Raw genomic sequence first — 20,065 nt, 5'->3', positions numbered from 1 at the left:
ATCATGACCTTGTCCCTTTCCACTGAGCTTCTCTGGGTTGTATTTTTTCCTCCTCTGGTTCCGTGTCATCCATATTCTTTGTTCTTTTTTGTATTTGCTCACTCACATCCTGCTTGATTTTTTTCCAAGATTGCAGGAGCTATCAGGTTCTTCATGACAATGGTGCTTCTCTAGTCTGCTATTCGCTATTCAGTGATGTGAATATCCAGGAATCATTCCAACCATTTGGTATGTAGTCTCGACCTGTACATTGTCATATCGGTCTCTAGCTTTGTTATCTCGTAGTATGCTTGCATGATGTACGCATTCATTTTGATGCTCCACTTCATGCGTTGCCATTTTCTTCCTTTCTGGGTGGTCACTAGAGCAGTTGCATAGGAAACACTTCCAGTTATGGGGCTGGATGATCTTGCCCTTCTCTTGTGGTAGCCGTACAGCGCCACTTGCTCCACTGTCTCCGACTTTTCGAACCAACCCTGACTGCCTAAGACCTGAACGTAAGTGACTTTATCCTCTGCCACACTCAATGCAATATGAATATTATTTCTCTTTGACTTCATCCATCTATGGAGGTAGACCTGATTAGCTTCGGCTTACATCCACTGGTAGCTTTAGTTCTTGGGAGTGACACCAGATGACGCCACAGTCTGTCTTAGCCATCACTCCCACCTTGGGGGAGGTAGGTCCGCTGGAGAAACTTTCGCGATGTTTTTATTTTATTACTATTATTATTATACCGGTCTCCCAGTGTGGTGGAGCCATGCTCGCTTCCACCAAGGTGGGACTCGGGGCCCGGGTCCATCAGGCTGGTAGTCCAGTGTCATAACCACTGGACTGTCGTGCCCCTTATTATTTTATTTATTTATTTTATTTTATTTTTTTCTTTCTTTTTCTGAGAAAACTGGAAAGAATTCTTTCTTCCTTCTTTGTTTATATTTTTCTATTTCATTTTTTTGTGTTGTATAAATTTTTAGGTTCATCTAGTAGATTTTGGACTTGCCTGTAGATATATTACAGATGGAAAGCATAAAGAATTTAAAGAAGATCTACGGAAAGCTCATGATGGAACTATTGAATTTACAAGTAGAGATGCCCACATAGGAGGTTAGTAGGGAAAATTGAGGAAAATGTTTCTAAAATTGAAGAAGTTTATGTATTTATCCTAATTTTTAGTTACAAAACTGAAAAATATTTCAATTGACAACGTAAGCAGCATTTTATGAGAGCATACATTTCCAAATAGGATTTTTCCTTTTATTTCTATTCTGTTTTTAATAATATTATCATATGTTGTTTCTAATAATGTAATGCATATGAGAATTCTGATTATAAAAATTTTCAGTACAAAGCATGATCACATTATTTTTAAATTTTTTAACTTTACAGGCATTCGCCACTTAGTGCTCTTAATTGAGATTATAAAAACAGTGCTAAGTGAATCTGCATCAATTTGGGTGTGGTGGGGTGGGATTAGTCTAATAAGGTTGCGTGACCAGTTTTTCTGGCTAATTTTAAGGCGTAATTGGTATTAAATGAAACTGAAATATTTAACCTTTAAATCCAGACTTTATTATTAGTATTAAATTAAAGTAGGTATGTTATTAGTATTAGTATTGGCAAAACAATGCAACGAAGATGATTCAATGTAGCACTTGCCAAAAAATAAATAAAATTAATTAAATTTATTTTATTCAAATAAAACAAAATATAGTAACAATTGTTTTCTTTCGTTGGCCTGTCTCTTTTAAATAATGATCCAATTCCTCCATAAATTTAAATAAACTTTCAAACTTCACAGAAATAGGTGGTAGTTTATTCCGACAGTGAACCAATTAATTTTTTTTATTATTATTAATTGGTGAAACTGACAATGTGTATCTCACATCACAATTCAATAAATTTTATAACAAGACATGAGACACAAATGCTGCTTGTTGCCTCAGTTTAGTTCAGTATTTTTATGTTTAGTTCCGAATGTCAGAAATTCCCATGGTATTTAGTTTACCAGAATGTTTTGAGGCTTTCCAACACTTCAGTCAGATCATCCACAGATACCTGGTCTCTGAACACTGTGGCTTATAAAAACTCAAATATCTTTTTATAAGATCCCTTTTTTTTTTTCCGTATTCAATCCTATCACTCTTCATTGCAACCTTTCCAGCAGGTTCAAAGCTTTCCTAAAATAGGATTTCCAAGCATGTGTGCAGCATTCAAGATTCTACTTAACCATTGTTTTATATAATCACCTTTTTATCTCTCTGGCACAGTTTTTTAAAAAGCATTGACCCTTTTTCCCCCATGAGCTGCTTAGCAGCCTGTAAATTGTTCATTAGCACTCAGATTAATGCTATCAAGATGCAAGACCTTGCATTTTCCAGTGTTAAACCTCATCTGCCATTTCTCAGCCCTTAGATACAAATAATGTTTTTGTATTCAAGTCTTTTTGAAGTAGCATACCCTCAATATTTTCATTAACTATTCTATCTACTTATGTGTCATCAGCAAACATAGACATTGAACTTGAAATAGCTACATCACTAATGAATATTAAGAACAATAATGGACCATGGGCCAAACCATATGGGATCCCATTTATAACATTAGTTCATAAAGAGCAGTTATACCAATCTGGTCACTTTTAACTAATCTCTCTTCTGCCACCTCTTAACAGTCCCATTATCCATAAAAATAACTTGCCCCTTAATGCCACATTGCTCCAATTTATACACCACTTATACATATGGGATTGTATCAAAAGTTTTAATGAAATATAAGTAAAAGATGTCAATTCTTCACTGATTAGCTAATTAGTTTTGTTGTACATCATCTGCCCTTAACCTTTCAGTGAGGTTTGTGCAATTTTGCAAATTTGTGAAAATGAAAACTCAATACATAAATCTTTAAATATTAAATTATTCTTATTTTGGCTTAGTTGCCCAGTATTATCATGAAATTCTTTCAAAAATAAAATCAGAATTTTGTTAAATCACAAAAAAACATTTTAAAAACTTAAAACATTCTTAAACTTGTATTTACATCTTTTTTAGTATAATACTTTTGTGTAATCACCGTAATACTAATTTTTGGATCTGAATTTCTGAAAATTTCAATTTTTATAAGCCAAAAATGGACAACAGTGGCTTGACAAGCATGATCTACGATTTTAACATGTTTACTGCTTTTATGCATATAAGTTAGGAGTGATGTGCCATAATGCATACAAGCAGTCATTCCTACGCTATCAACAAACAAGTGCTGTAAATGTAAAGGCATGTGGAATTAACATTACTTGGTATTGCCACCCTAATTAAATGCTTGCAGTAATGCTTAGTTTTTGTTTATAGACATGCACCAAGTTTTATTTATTCTTTGTGTGTATTGATCTTAGTGTATGAATACACTTTTAATAAAATTTTAATATTTGTTCTGGTGTACAGCTCAGCACAGAAGTGTTTGCTTTTAGTGATGAATTCCAAACTTTTAATTTTCAACCATTAATTATGATTTTTTAAAATGCTGGGGATGTCAGAATGTTGATTTTTTAACACATTGAATGAGTTCTCACATTTAGGTGGCAGTGAACATATTAAAATATTTTTCCATGCTACCATCTGTTATAAATTGTGTCTACAATTACTTAGGAACACAGATAAGAGATTACACTTATAGGACGATTTACAATATACTTGGAAATATTTGAAATGCGCTTGTAAAAAATAATATATTCATATATACTCACAAAAGTTTAATCATCATAATATTAATGTAAAATCTAGGGAACCTTAATTTTTTTTTAAATATAATTAAAAAAGCAATTTTAATAAAAAATGAATACATTTATTAATTTTTTTTTTTATTAATTGGTGAAACTTACAATATGTATCTCACATCCCAATTCAATAAATTTTATAACAAGACACGAGACACAAATGCTGCTTGTTGCAAGACACGAGACACAAATGCCTTATCAGCTGTTGTTGCCTTGTTTGAACATGCTAATTAGTGCAAATGAACGCTTCTTATTATGAATACTCAGTATACCATGCTTCACACAAGGATGGAGGAGCCTGATTACAAAAACAACTAGATGAGTTTTGTCCAATGATTGGAGGTTAACTACATTCTGATATTTATTTATTCTATTTCACTCATGACTTTGTTCTTTCCAGTTACATATATATGTCACTTTTTATGGCCAAGATCTCATAAAATACTGGTTTGTCATTATGTTACTCGTAAAAAAATGAGTTACTCGTAACTCATTTTTTTATTTGACTACTGCAAGCATCAGACTGCTGTATTTAATTTCATCTTTACAAGCCCAGCCCTTCAATGTGCTTATTCATCATCCAGAAATTTATTTCAAAATTAAAAACCTAGGTAGTAGGCTGATCTGATTCTTTAGAAGAATATAATCTAATCATCACTTAACAGAGTGGAGAGTAATTCCAAACACCATTGCTAGGCAATTTATTTTTTTATTGAATCTGGGTAAACTTCATTTGCAAATGAACTGGACAAATTTCATTTGCTTGATGTAACTTCAGGTGTTTACTTTTAAGCTCAGTCCTTTAGATGGCATGTAAGTACAATGCTAACACTTGTTTGCTGTTTCCTTCCATTTTTGATACTGAGTCTGTGTTCATTGTGATTAAATATGTTTTGTATATTCCACCTGCCTGGCAGTCACTTTAATGATTGTCAGTTACTCAGAACAATTTCTACTGCTTATCATAATGTTTATATGCATTTACCAGTGCCTACCAATTTTCTCCTCATTTTGGTGTCTGTTCCTACTTAAAACAGGGAATGAGGAAGGAGGATGGGGGGGTAGAAGAGAGTTAAAATCGAGTCGGGATTAATAAAAGTTTAATAAACAAAGTAGACAATTTCTATGATATTGTCTACTTTGTTATTAAAGTTTTCACAGAAATTGTCTAATTTGTTATTGTCTACTTGTTGCTTGATTTCAACAAGTAACATACTTGTTGCTTGTTGTTATTGTGATGTTTTTTTTTTTATTTGTTGAACTTGTCACCATCCCAAGGAGGATTTACTGGATTTTGCTGGTTCATTTGATATGCACGAATATGCAACTTCTTGTTCTAGAAGATGTGGGGTGAAGTACACTGGTGTTCAAAGAAAGTGCATCACCGAGAAATTTCAGATTTCTAACCCTTTTTCGCGATGGTATGTAACATTAATGACTAGCATCACAAATAGGAATATAAAAAAAAAAAAAGACATTTATTAATAGTTCAGCCAAAGCTAAGTAATATTTGATAGGTGCTCTCAAAATATTCCAAAATGAGCATTTGCAACTTTTATACAACAGTTTTGGTAAACACGACAATTATGGCTGAAATGCTATCAGAAGCCCTCAGTTTGCTTCACTTTATCATTTTAAATGGAAAACAAAATGAGAAGTTCACCAGGTGCAAACTAATATTTACTTGAACCGCCTCTGGCCCTGATGACAGCAGCACACTATCGAGGCATTGACAATATCAATATCTAAAGATAATCAACTGATAGTTTGTGGTTCCAGACACGAATTATGGCTTCCAGAAGTTCACAAAGGGTCTTTGATTTCTTTCTGGCAACTGCAAATTCCACACGATGCCAACAGTTCTCTGTACGATTCAGATCCGGACTGTTTCCTGGCCAACAAAGAGTTGTAATGAACCATTCTCCCAACCATTTTTCCACCTGTAACAAATGTAAACACATTACTGTCGAACCTTTAATGCAGAAATGAAGCTTTAGTAACTACAGAAGTACCTACTTACACTTTTCGCTCAATGACAAGGAGCAGAGTCGTCCTGAAAGATGCAGTTACTTGGCAGTTTGAAATGGTCTCTAATGGTTGGCAGCAATTTGCCTTCCAATATAACCAGGTATCCATTGGCATTTATGGAGCCTTTTATAAACTGCAGGTGACTTACTCTGCAATACGAAATGCACCCCCGTATCATTTGGCTGTTAGCGAATTTTCACTGTAGACACCATACAGTCTGGATGGTATCCTTCACCATGTCTACGGAGAATCGTTTGTCTCCCATCAGAGCCATGCAGGTTGAATTTCTCCTCATCTGAGAAAATAACTGACTTCCACTGCTCAGTGATCCATTTGACATGCTCCTTACTCCAGTTTAATAGGGCCTTTTTCATTTTTTGTGTGTTGGGGGGGGGGGGGCTTCTTCTTAGGATGACGGGCTACAAGTCCATTTTTGAAGAGGCATCTTTTTTTTTACTATAAAAAATTCTGACACCCCTGACAAATAACGAAACAAAATTTGTCCTTTTGCACTGCAACGGAACACAACAATCGATGCAATGCACTGAATCAAACTAAACATTTGGTCTTTTTTTTTTTTTTTTCGAGCGGCGGGGGGATTGTATGATAATAGGTACACTAATCTCCCAATTACGACTTATAATGCCACTTGTCGCTTATTTACGACTTGCAAAATATCTGTTTATACTTGAATTTTTTGATTTCTGGTTGGTTTTTTTTTTTTTTTTTTTTTTTAATTATGAGTGAAGTGTCCCGGATAATCGAGAGTCTGCTGTACTTATTATTCGGACAACAATTACAGTTTTAATCATGCACTTTCTTTGAATACGAGTGTATATGCTTTTGTCCAAAATTCCCTCTCCATAGCTCAAGTTTGGATCTTGCTTAAACCTAATTTAGTATTAGCAAATTATGTACACAAGCCTATACAGCATAAGCCAAAAAAAAAAAACTACTCTGATCACTTGCCATCTCTAATTATTTTTTATTTGTCTAACCTCCCTTAATCTTATTCAAACTACCTACTTACACAATACCAGAACGAAGTTTCTTCTAACAAGCAGTTACTCTCTGGCTGAAAGCAAATTTTACGAGCTCTATCTTGCAAATATCCTCTTTCAATTTAAATTTATGTCCCCTTATGTGTATAGAGTGAGGAAGAGTAAGGGTGCTATCAGTATTGAGTTAATTCAATCCATTTAAAGCCATAAATTGGATCTCCCCTTGGGTGCATAGTTTCCAACCCATTACTTATTAGCTACAGGATTTGATGAAATTCCTATTTTTGCTACTGGAATCACCAGTGGTGAAGTGTTTTTTTTTTTAATTAGTAGACATTTTACTGGACCTATATAACTGTAATATTTGGAGGAATGGTTCCCCAGATACTGGAAACTTTTTCTCATATTATTCTGGTTCTGAAAGTGAGTAAACCCTTATATCAGATTTCTAAACTATAATGCCCCCATTGGAATCACACACACACACACACACACACACACACACACACACACACACACACACACACACACACACACACACACACAAATTGAAGATCAACTAGTACTTTCTGTACAAGACTTGTAGCTTTTTTTTTTTACAAGGGCTAGAATGACAACTCATCTCTTCATGCAATTGTGACTTTTGATACTACTGATATAAATTCTCTGTTAATAATGTTAAAGAAGTATTTTTTAATATCTCATCATGTGCTCAATATTTTAAAAATTGTACTTACAAACCACACTGTTTTTCTACTCCACACCAGTACATGCAGCATGTTACATCGATAGTTATTTCAAATGGTGTGCGAAATACATATAGCTATAACACAGAATAGACATTTGTCATGTTGAATCTCTATATGGACTTTTGTTTACTCTACATATGTTAATTTTTCAGTCAACAATTGATTACTATTCTGCATGGTTTTCAATGTTTGTAAACTAATAGCTGTTTTTTATGCTGATTTCAGAAATGTTATTAGTTTTTTCCTATCACATACCACTTTTTTTCTTTTTTTTTCTTTTTTTTTTTTTTTTTTTTTCACAAATCAGTTCAGTTGATGTCATCTGTTGTATTTATTATTGAACATATTAAGTTATGAATAAATGCTGCAAATCTGTAAATTAAATCTTTACATGACAACACTGTCTTCAGTGATTTGTTTCTTGACCTTGAGAGCTTCATGCAGTAGTGGTGTTTATCAGAATGAGTTCAGTTTATTTTTGAGGTTTTCGTGTCAGACTTGTCCAGAAAAATGATCGAAATGTCTTAATGCAAGTGTTTGAACAATCCAAACTTATTTTGTTATATTTGTGGAAGTTATGTAGTCCTCAAAACAAGATATTACAGAATTTGTAAAAAATGTGTATTGTGCTTATTTTGGAGTGAAACTCAGTGACCAGATAAACAATCTTAGTCACCAAGATTGTTTATTAGAAAGAAACATATGAGAACTTGAAGAAGTTGTTTACAAATATTAAGTACAAAGAATATGGTTGGTTGGACTGTTCAGACTTTAAAGTGATAGGCATGTAAATTGGATAGCAATCTCACTACACAGAAATGCTTTGCTTTATGTTTTAATGGGACAGTCAGACAAGGAATAAGCACTGGGATATCAAGGTCTGCCAAAGAGAAGCAGTTTGTTGCCTGGATTAAAGAATTCATAAAACACTGATCCTGAAAACTGTCCTCCTTTCACCCTCGCACATCAAACTGGGTTGGCAAAAGCTTTATCTCAGGAAGGTCTCTGCTTCAGCTATCTTTGTAGTAAATTCCCATCGATCACCCAAGAGAAACTAAAACGATGTATTTTTGTTGGACCTCAAATTTGTAAACTGAGGGACTGAGATTATGAGGGAACTATAGATAAAAGAGAAAAACAGGCATTGATTAGCTTCAGGTCTGCTGTTGAGAACTTCTTAGAGAAAAACAAGAAACCAGATTACAAGAATATAGTTGAAAATATATAATAACAAACTTCCAAGAAGCTGGGCTGCAGTATGAGTGTCATGGTACAATTTTTACACTCCCACATTAGCTAGTGATGGTGATGTGTTAGTGAAGAACAGCGTGAGAGGTTTCACCAAGGCAATTAAAGACATGGAGATGAGGTACCAGGGGATGTGGAATGTCAACGTGATAGCTGACTATTGCTGGATGCTGAAGAGGGATTGTAAAGTAGAAGGAAAGTTTGATAAAAGTAGCATTTTGTTATAATTTCAATGCACAGATTCTGCCAAATGAATAAAAATTTGTGAAAATTCAAATTTTCTTTCATGATTTTTGAAGAAACCTGATATGATGGAAACAAACGGAAGTCATTTTGAAATCAGCTTTAGAAAGTGATTCAGAAACACCCTTTTCAGAGAAAACATCAGTGAATTTTTTTCAAAATGCTGAGTTATTTATTGTATATGTTGAATGACATAGTTTTATATTGTAAATCCAACCATACTACTTCTTCCTATTTTGCCAGTTTAAATGCAGCAGTCTACTAGAAATACAAAGCATTATTGAATTTTGGATTAAATGTGATATGAACGAGAGATAATATGTATACTGAAATATATGAATATATATTAAGACACTTACCTTGTGGATTTCAAAAACAATTAGCTTTATTTAAAAAAAAAAAAAACATATATAAATAAAAATAATAGGATGTAGTGACAAAAGAATAGAAACAGGTGCATGTATACCTGCGTGTACACCAATGCTAGGAGTTTGGTAAATAAATTTGATGAATTTGAGGTATTGCTCAAAACATCAAAGGCAGATATTGTTGGGATATCAGAGACGTGGTGTCACACAGATATAAGTAATGCGGAACTGGAATTTGGGGAATACAATGTATATAGAAAGGATAGACAGGACAGGAGGGGAGGAGGGGTTATGCTATTAATTAAGAAACACATAAAGTCAAAGGAAGTGAAGCCAGTTGACATCGATGGACAGGGCAGTGTCGAGTCAGTTTGGTGTGACATAAGCATAGGGAAATCAAAATTGAGAGTAGGAGTGTGCTATAGGCCTAATGACTCTGATGAGTATAATAATATATTGTACAGGGAAATAGAGTGGGCCAGTAAATCAGAGAGTCTTATAATGGGGGATTTTAATTTCCCAGATATTGACTGGAATTTGTGGGTCACTCACACACTAGCAAGGCTTTTGTGGATTTATTGGATGATTGTTTTCTACATCAGCATGTTCGTGAGGCAACAAGAGGGAGCAATACTCTTGATCTGATTATCAGTAGTGATTCTTCATGCATTAAGAACCTGCAGATAAATGAACCACTAGGTGGCAGTGATCACAGTGTGTTGAAGTGGGATTTACTCAAGGAGGTAACTACCATCAGAGGTAAAGGGAAGGGTTTTTGTTTTCGTAAAGGCGACTATGATGGTCTGAGACAGTATTTAAATTCTATACAGTGGGACCAACTGATGATGTTACCAACAGCAAACTCAAAATGGGAAGCATTCAAGGAACTAATCTTGGTGGCTACCAGGCTTTACATACCAACTAAGAAATATTGTTCAAGGTTTAGGCCTAAATGGTTGTCAGATGGACTAATGAGACATGTGGCAGAGAAGAAAAATGCATGGGATACATACAAATTAATGGGTGACATGGAAGCCTATGATAGATATAAGTTGGTCTGTAACCAAGTCACAAAGGACATTAGGCAGGCAAAGGCAGACTACGAAAAATCCTTGGCAAAGGATGCAAAGAAAAACAGAAAGGAGTTCTTTACATACTTGAACTCGAGAAGGAAAGGGATGAATCAGATTGGTCCACTGGATATTGATGGTTCAACAGTTGAGGATCCTGCTCAGGTGGCTAACAATCTAAACGAGTATTTTGCATCTACATTCACGCATGAGGAGTTATTCAGGAAGGAGAATGATGTAGGTAAAGTAAACATTGGCAGTGAGCAGGATGATTTTGTAATAACTGAGAGGAAAGTGGAGGAGAGATTGTTGAGGATAAACATAAAAAAGGCACCTGGGGTAGATGGGATCTATCCAGTTATATTAAAGGAGGCAGCAAAGGAAGTGTGCAAACCCCTAGCCATAATTATGAGAGCTTCTTTGGACTCAGGGGAGGTACCCATAGACTGGAGATGTGCAAATGTAACCCCAATTCACAAAGGAGGATCAAAGGCTGACACAAGTAATTATAGACCTGTTAGTTTAACTTCTGTTCCAGGTAAATTAATGGAGCCACTGGTTAAAGAAGCACTGCAGGATCATCTAGACAAGAATTCAGTTATAGCTCAGACGCAGCATGGTTTTGTTAAGGGCAGGTCTTGCCTGACCAATTTGATTGGATACTATGATGTAGTCACAAAAGAACTGGATGCAGGGAATAACTTTGATATTATATATTTGGATCTTAGAAAGGCTTTTGATACTGTTGCACATGGAAGACTGCTGCACAAATTGGAGCAGTGTGGCATTGGAGGCAAATTGCTGCTATGGATAAGGGGATGGTTGAGTGGCAGAAGACAGAGAGTGCTAATCAATGGATACTGCTCAACGTGGACTAATGTTATTAGTGGAGTTCCTCAAGGTTCAGTGTTGGGTCCATTGTTGTTTTCGGTGTTTATGAATGATATTGATGATGGGATATCAAGTTTAATGTCTAAGTTTGCAGATGATACAAAGGTTGGCAGGGTCGTTAAGGACACTACTGACGCTATGCTGCTGCAACAGGATCTGGAAAGGTTGAACAGATGGGCTGAGAGGTGGCAAATTAAGTTTAACATTGACAAATGTAAAGTACTACATATGGGTAACAGTAACCCCAGAGCAATGTATCAACTCTGCGGTACTACACTGACAGTGGTGGAGAATGAAAAGGACCTGGGGGTAATTGTGCAGGCAGATATGAAGTTCTCCGAGCAGTGCAGACGAGCTGCAAGAGTAGCTCATGGTGTCTTGTCAATGATATACAGGAATTTTTCTAGCAGGGATAAGGAGGTGATTATTCCCTTGTATAAGGCAATGGTTAGGCCACATCTTGAGTACTGTATACAGGTCTGGAGGCCTCATTTCAGGAAGGATGTAGAGCTGCTGGAACGGGTACAGAGAAGGGCAACAAGATTAGTAAATGGAACAAAGGGTTGCTCTTACGAAGAAAGGCTTAAGTTTTGCAAATTACAGAGTCTGGAGACTAGGCACCGGCGAGGTGATCTGATAGAGGTGTATAAGGCTTTGAATGGTTTGAGCATGCTCAATGCCAATGGGATTCTTCATCTTTCTCAGAATAATCACCTCAGAGGGCATAAATTCAAATTGAGGAAGGACGGATGTCGGATAGATGTGCGGAAATTTGCCTTTGGCCAGCGGGTGGTTGGTTTGTGGAACCGACTTCCATCACTTGTTGTTGAAGTTGATAGCCTAAACAAATTTAAAGCTCAACTGGACAGGTATTTCGAACGAACGGAGGGGTGAAATGGGAGAGGGTTTTTTTTTTTTTTTTTTGGCTGATGCTGAATAAGCTTGCTTTCTTGCATCATATGCCTCTACTAATGCTAAAACTGTACGTCTAAAAAAGAACGAAAAAATTATTAATTTATTAAATCAGATTACGGCTCCATGGCACTACTAGTTATAGTAAAAAAACCCAGCAACCATAATGAAATATAGACAAATGTATTTGATCAGAGTATTGAGTAGGGTCACTGACCTGTCAAGCATAATAAAAATGGAATAAATTAAGATGGCCTTCAAAGTAAAAGTATATTATCTGAAATTAAATAAAATTAAAATTAACATAAAAATAACATGAAAGTAATAAATTAATAAAAATAATACTTAATGCTGTAGGTCCTAAGATTTTAACTACGTCTTCATAGGGTTGGCAGCCAAAACCGAAGGAACCATGGCAATAAGCAAGGTCTCTGTTTCTGTAATGATGTATACATACTAAATGTATACATCATAGCCGACTCGACAGAGACCAAAAAGGAAGGAATAAAAAGAATATAATTCTAAAATAAATAAAAATAAAATGCGGAATTATGCTAAAATAAATAAAACCGATTAAATCCTGTCAAAGGAAAAATTAGTGAAGGTTTGAATGAAGGCAAAGTGCCCAGTTTGCAATTTAAACAAGGTAAACTTAAGAAGAAAGTCAGGCTATGACAACTTACTGTAGGATCAGATCAGTGGTGAAATTAGCGGCAGAGTAGTGAACGCAGGGCTGTGTCGGAGACAAAAGAAGTGAGCCGATAGTTCTCTGTAGAAGTAACCCAGAGTGGGGGAGAAGAAGGTGTGAATTGATAAAAGTGAATCGTGCCCGTGTGACGGGGAAGTAAGTAATTAAACAAATGAGGCAGGTGTGCCAGCAAAGGGAGAATCAACGACTAACAAGGTAGTGTTGAAAAGACACTCAACTTTGCTTCAGACGAAAAAAGAAGCAATAGCAGAAGGATAGCATCTTGATGTTGCTTTCAGCCAGCCTAATCATGTGCAAGAAATAAATTGTAGTGCTTAAGGACAGCAGAAATTAAATGGAAGAAGGGAATATAGTTGTGCTCAGGCTGTCTGTGGTTGCAAAACCCATACCAAAATCGGCCCCTGGACGGAGGACTGGACATATGCCTTGTGTGTTTAAGTCAGTATTGGTATTGTTATTACAAATATTGGACTGAACAATGTCAGTGAAGAAATATAAAAATAATAAAGACGACAAAACAAAACATAAAACCCCTGTAGTTAGCCAATCTGTGGGCACTAGCTTTCTACACCGTGAGACACGACAGAGGCTAGGGGTATATGACTATACATTACAAGGTTAGTCTTATTACTTTCAGGCCTGAAAGTAATAAGAAATCAACTAGCAATTATGTTGTTTATATCAATGTTGTTGTCTATAAGTTTTTTGAATTTCATAATAAATATTATGAAATTCAAAATCCTTTACGTTAATCAGGGAGTGGCTGTATTTATTTCATTATTAAAAGGTACATCCTTATTGTATTCCATAAACCACAATGATAGTATATATGTCAACTAATCATTCTTTTTAATATTAGATATATACACACAGAGAGAGAATCGGATCTAACTGGCAGAAAACTGAGTAGGGGTACTACAAAATAAAATAAATTACGTAAGGGTGCCATTATTAAAAGAGGTTGAAAACCACTGCTGTAGTGGATGAGTTCCCCAACTATATCAGAGTGCACATAGATAGATCAGAGAAACACTTGTGTTGGAATAGTTGTGCAGTTACCCAAAAATAACATTGGCCCATCAATGTCCTTATGAGTTCAGTATATACTCTGCTGAAATAACAGCAAAATAGCAGTCCTGGATTATGTTGTTTTCCCTGATATCTAGAAGAGTACAACTTTCTTACACTTGAGTGACTGCAAACCCTGAAAAACACACTTACCCGAATTTAAAGGAGATAATCACCTCCTTGAATACCTTAACTGAACTTTGGAGAATTACCTGCTGCTATGTTCCAGGCCATATGGCAATTCTATACAGTGAATTAGTTGAAAATGTTGCAAAATTGGCTGGCTGGCTTGGAAAGTTGCACACCAATAATCCCAAAAAATGCATTTCTCAGTAACAGTTAATCTGGAAAGGTCGGCATAATAAGCTTCGAGGTATCGAACTAACTCTCGAACAGTTCCTTCAAGCTTCAGTTCAAATTGACAGCAGGAAGCAATGTTAAATTGTGTACAAATATATTACAAGTATTACCCACTTATCTTTTTAAAGCAGAGGATTCCCCACCACCACGTTTAGTTTTGTCACTGTAACACACTGCGACAGTTATCGCTGAATGTGCTTCTCATCTAGCGTTCCTTGCATGTTTTTGCAAAGAAGGCCAGAATCTCTTTATTACAGCCGTGAATGTAGTTCCACTCAACTTACTCACTTTGGGGTGATTAAATATATCCCAAAAATTTTCACTTTTCTAAAAATGAATTATGCAAAACCATTTCCTTTACCTAGTTTCTGAGTAGTTAATGATCACCGCCAAACAGAGCTTCTTCAGAGTGACCTAGATAGGCTTCAGGAATGGTCAGAAAAATGGCAGCTATGCTTTAATCCAGCAAGGTGTAAGGTATTGCACCTGGGGAACAGTAACCCCAAAATAACTTATACACTTGCCGGAGTTGAACTAAAGGCAGTAGTTGGAGGTAAGGGACTTGGGTGTTACGATACGGTCGGTCAGACATTAAGTTCTCCAAGCATTGTAGACAGGTTGCAAGGAAGGCCCATGGTGTCCAATCGATGATTTATATAAGGATGCCATAATCCCACTATATAAGACTATTGTTAGGCCACACTTTGAATACTGTGTTCAAGTATGGAGACCAAACTTAAAGAAAGACATTGTGATTCTTGAAAGGATCCAAAGACAGGCAGTTCACCTGGGGAGATCGGCAAAAGGGCATCCATATGAGGAAAGACCTTGAATATGTGGGTTAGCATTAGCATTAGTAGAGGCATTTGATGCAAGAAAGCAAGCTTATGCAGCATCAGCCAAAAAAAAAAAAAAAAAAAAACCCACTTCCACTTCACCCCTCTGTTCATTCAAAATACCTGTCCAGCTGAGCCTTAAACTTATTTAGGCTATCAACCTCCACTACAAGGGATGGAAGTCTGTTCCACCAACCAACCACCCGCTGGCTAAAGGCAAATTTCCGCACGTCTATCCTACATCTGTCTTTCCTCAATTTGAATTTATGCCCTCTCAGGTGATTTTTCTGAGCTAGAGGAAGAATCCCATCAGCATTGAGCATGCTCAAACCATTCAAGGCTTTATACACCTCTATCAGATCACCTCGCTGGTGCCTAGTCTCCAGACACTGTAATTTGCAAAACTTAAGCCTTTCTTCATAAGAGCACCCCTTTGTTCCATTCACTAATCTTGTTGCCCTTCTCTGTACTCGTTCCAGCAGCTCTACATCCTTCTTGAAATGAGGCCTCCAGACCTGTATACAGTACTCTAGGTGTGGCCTGACCATTGCCTTATACAAGGGAATAATCACTTCCTTATCCCTGCTGGAAAAATTCCTGTATATCATTGACAATACTCCATGAGCTACTCTTGCAGCCCATCTGCACTGCTCAGAGAACTTCATATCTGCCTGCACAACCACCCCCAAGTCCCTTTCATTCTCTACCACTGTCAGTGTAGTACCACAGAGTTGATACGTTGCTCTGGGGTTGCTGTTTCCCATGTGTAGTACTTTACATTTGTCAATGTTAAACTTCATTTGCCACCTCTCAGCCCATCTGCTCAACCTTTCCAGATCCTGTTGCAGTAGCATAGTGTCAGTAGTGTCCTTGACAACCCTGCCAACCTTTGTATCGTCTGCAAACTTGGACATTAAGCTTGATATACCATCATCAATATCATTTATAAATACAGAAAACAATAATGGACCCAACACTGAGCCCTGAGGGACTCCACTAATAACATTAGTCCATGATGAGCAGTGTCCATTGATTACCACTCTCTGTCTTCTCCCCCTCAACCACCCCTTTATCCATAGCAGCAATTTGCCTCCAATGTCACACTGCTCCAATTTGTGTAGCAGTCTTCCATGTGCAACAGTAAAAGTAAAGTGCAGCCATTATCAACCCACTGCAGGGTGGAAGCCTCCTCAACAATTCATGCTGAGGGAAATGGACCATAATCTGCCACGCTGGTCCAGTGCGGGTTGGCAGATCGACCGTATTCAGCAGTCAGGGGCTTGAACCCCGGTCCACTCAAAGAGCGTGTGCTACTGCACTCCCGCTCCTGCCCACTCGGCTACGGAGGCCGTCTGTGCAACAGTATCAAAAGCCTTTCTAAGATCCAAGTATACAAAGGGTACTAGGAAAGTTTTGCAATATGACGCAACAATGAATCACAGGAAGCTGCTTGTTGCTGCATGTTGAGACATGTTCATACGTGCATAGTAGTCGCCGCGCCAAGTCGATGGGCTCAGTTATTCATTAGTAGTGAGAGTGTAAAGTGCTTGCGATGGCATCGTGGTCACGAAATGAGATAAGGACAGTTTTGCGGTATAATTTCGTGCGTGGTTTAACCATAGACCAGTACTTAGAGGAAATGACTCTTGCACTAGATGATGATTGTCCACATCGTACAAAGATATTCAGGTGGTATAGAGAATTCCAAAGGGGAAATTTCACTCTGGAGGATTCTGAGAGGCCGGGAAGGCCACGAACGTCAGTTACGGAGGAAAACGTTACTGCTGTGAGGAAAATGCTTGACGAAAACAGGCGAGTGACCTACCAACAGATAGAGGATACGTTGGGCCTAAATGCACCAGCAATTCGTTCGATTCTGCAAGATCATTTGCACGTGAAGAAACTTTGGTCTCTCTGGGTGCCGCACCAACTGACTGAAGAGTAGATGACACGACGTGTGACTTGGTGCCGGGAGATGTTAAAAAAGTTTGATAAGGGACAATCTCAGTATGTGAACAACATCGTGACAGGTGACGAGACTTGGCTGTACTATTACGATCTGCCGACCAAGGCTCAAAACAAAGTTTGGGTCTTTGATGATGACGACACACCCGTAATTGTCAGAAAATCCCGATCTGTAAAGAAGAAAATGATAGCTGTATTTTTCAAATCGAGTGGAATTGTGGAACGTGTCGTTTTGGACACGCAGAAGACAGTCACAGCTAAGTGGTATACTGAACAATGCCTGCCTAAAGTCATTGGATCTATGAAGAACCTGCGGCCAAAGTCAAGAATGGACACCTGGTACCTCCATCACGATAATGCTCCAGTTCACCGCGCCAAAGCCTGCACCGAATATTTGACCACGACAGGACTGAAACTTCTCGAGCACCCTCCCTACACACCAGACCTTGCTCCCTGCGACTTTGCACTGTTCCCGCATGTGAAAATGAAGCTAAAAGGGAGGCGGTTTTCCAGTGATGAGGACCTTCTACGGGCTTGGGAAAACGAGTGTGCTTTACTCCCTAGTGAAACTTGGCAGAACTGGTTTAAAGATTGGTTTCGGAGGATGGAGAGGTGTATTGAATGTAGAGGAAATTACTTTGAAAAAATTAAATAAACAAAGCTGTATTGCAAAACTTTCCTAGTACCCTTTGTATAATATCAAAGCTATTCCCTGCATCCAGTTCTTTTGTGACTGCATCATAGTATCCAATCAAATTGGTCAGGCAAGACTTCCCCTTAACAAAACCATGCTGTGTCCGAGCTATAACTGAAGTCTTGTCTAAATGATCCTGCAGTGCTTCTTTAACCAGTGCCTCCATTAATTTTCTTGGAACAGAAGTTAAACTCACAGGTCTATAATTACTTGTGTCAGCCTTTGATCCTCCTTTGTGAATTGGGGTCACATTTGCACATTTCCAGTCTATGGGTACCTCCCCTGAGTCCAAGCAAGCTCTCATAATTATGGCTAAGGGTTTGCTTACTTCCTTTGCTGCCTCCTTTTAATATAACTGGATAGATCCCATCCACCCTGGGTGCCTTTCTTGTGTTTATCTTCAACAGTTTCTCCTCCACTTTACTCCCAGTTATTTCAAGATTCTGTAGCTTACTGCTAGAGTTGAATACACCTCTGGCATTCCCCTCGCTGAATAACTCCTCATGTGTGAATGTCGATGCAAAATATTCATTTAGTTTGTTAGCTACCTGAGCAGGATCATCAACACTTGACCCATCAATATCAAGTGGACCAATCTGATTCATCCCTTTCCTTCTAGAGTTTACATAAGTAAAGAACTCTTTGCTGTTTTTCTTTGCATCCCTTGCCAAGGATTTCTCGTAATCTGCCTTCGCCTGCCTAACCTCCTTTGTAACTTGGTTGCATATCAACTTGTATCTATCATAGGCTTCTGTGTCATGTGTTAATTTGTAAGTATCCCATGCATTTTTCTTCTCTGCCATATGCCTCATTAGTTCATCTGACATGCATTTTGGCCTAAACCTTGAACAATATTTCTTAGTTGGTATGTAAAGCCTAGTAGCTTCCAAGATAAGTTCTTTGAATGCTTCTCATTTTGAATTTGCTGTTGGTAACATCATCAGTTGGTCCCACTGTATAGAATTTAAATACTGTCTTAGTCCATCGTAGTCGCCTTTACGGAAGCAATAACCCTTCCCTTTACCCCTAATGGTAGTTACCTCTTTGAGTAAATCCCACTTCAGCACACTGTGATCACTGCCACCTAGTGGTTCATTTATCTGCAGATTCTTGATGCATGAAGAATCACTGCTGATAATCAAATCAAGAGTATTACTCCCTCTAGTTGCCTCCCGAACATGCTGATGTAGAAAACAATCATCCAATAAATCCACAAAAGCCTTGCTTGTGTGTGAGTGACCAACCCACAAATTCCAGTCAATATCTGGGAAATTAAGGTGCCTAGTTTCCAAGCTGTTGCACAGCTTGGAAACTAGGCACCTTAGAGGAGACTTGATTGAGGTGTTTAAGGCTCTGAGAAGCATAAGTAAAATAAATGAGAAAGAAATTTTCACGGTTATAAATGATTCTACAACTAGAAGGAGATGTGTAGCCTGGATTGCAGGAAGTTTTATTTTAGCCAGCGAGTTATAAATTACTGGAATAAGTTACCTATGTGGTTGGTAGAGGCCGACAGTTTGGGGAAATTCAAAAGTCAGCTTGATAATTACCTATGAGAGGAAGGAAACACATAGGTTGTCTATTTCCTTTTCTCTTATTATTTTTTTTTATTATTACAGTGGATTCCGGTTTGGGTCACCAGTTAATCGGGACAGCCGTTTATTTGGGAAAAACCTTAAAGAACAGAACCCAATCGAGAAAATAGCCAGGGTTTACTTCACTTAATTGGGGTGGGAGACTGCAGCACTCGGGATTACCCTACGATTGTCTCCGACCATACCACATGGTTCAGTCGGATTTCTGGAGGGCACAACTATAAAACAAAAACAATTAGCAGTCCCCTGTTTATTGGACTGTTAGTGCAATCTATTATAAACAGATAGTAAACTCGGCCTTATTGAATTTGTGATAATGCCGATAGCTGGAATTCTGTGGGTTTTCACATTATGGTGAAATGTGTTTCCCCTTCCATGAAATCTTCAATAATATAAAAAACAAATTTTCAGTATCTTCTCTTCATTCCTATTTTTTAAGCTTCATAGCTTGTTACTCCATTCTCACTTCCAAGTATCGTGTTACTTGCGATTTGTGTGTGTGCCGTGTTCTTTGTTATTGATTGCTTATCTTTTTTACTGTTTTAAAATTTAACCCCCA

General features: G+C 37.3%; 1 protein-coding gene across 3 annotated transcripts in view; it reads left to right on the top strand.

Moving 5' to 3' along the window:
• Nucleotides 1–20,065, top strand: part of LOC150084657 (serine/threonine-protein kinase VRK1-like) — a 266,463-nt gene that overhangs the window by 155,374 nt on the left and 91,024 nt on the right. For all 3 annotated transcript variants that reach the window (XM_090375391.1, XM_090375389.1, XM_090375390.1), the window contains one exon: nt 975–1,104. In XM_090375391.1, the coding sequence (XP_090231517.1) occupies nt 975–1,104 (130 nt within the window). The remainder of the gene's footprint in view (nt 1–974; nt 1,105–20,065) is intronic.

Source organism: Mastigoproctus giganteus, chromosome 6, assembly GCF_048544385.1.
Source record: "Mastigoproctus giganteus isolate SK-2022 chromosome 6, ASM4854438v1, whole genome shotgun sequence".
In the NCBI taxonomy this organism is placed as follows: domain Eukaryota; kingdom Metazoa; phylum Arthropoda; class Arachnida; order Uropygi; family Thelyphonidae; genus Mastigoproctus; species Mastigoproctus giganteus.
This window is presented reverse-complemented; position numbering and strand designations above follow the sequence as displayed.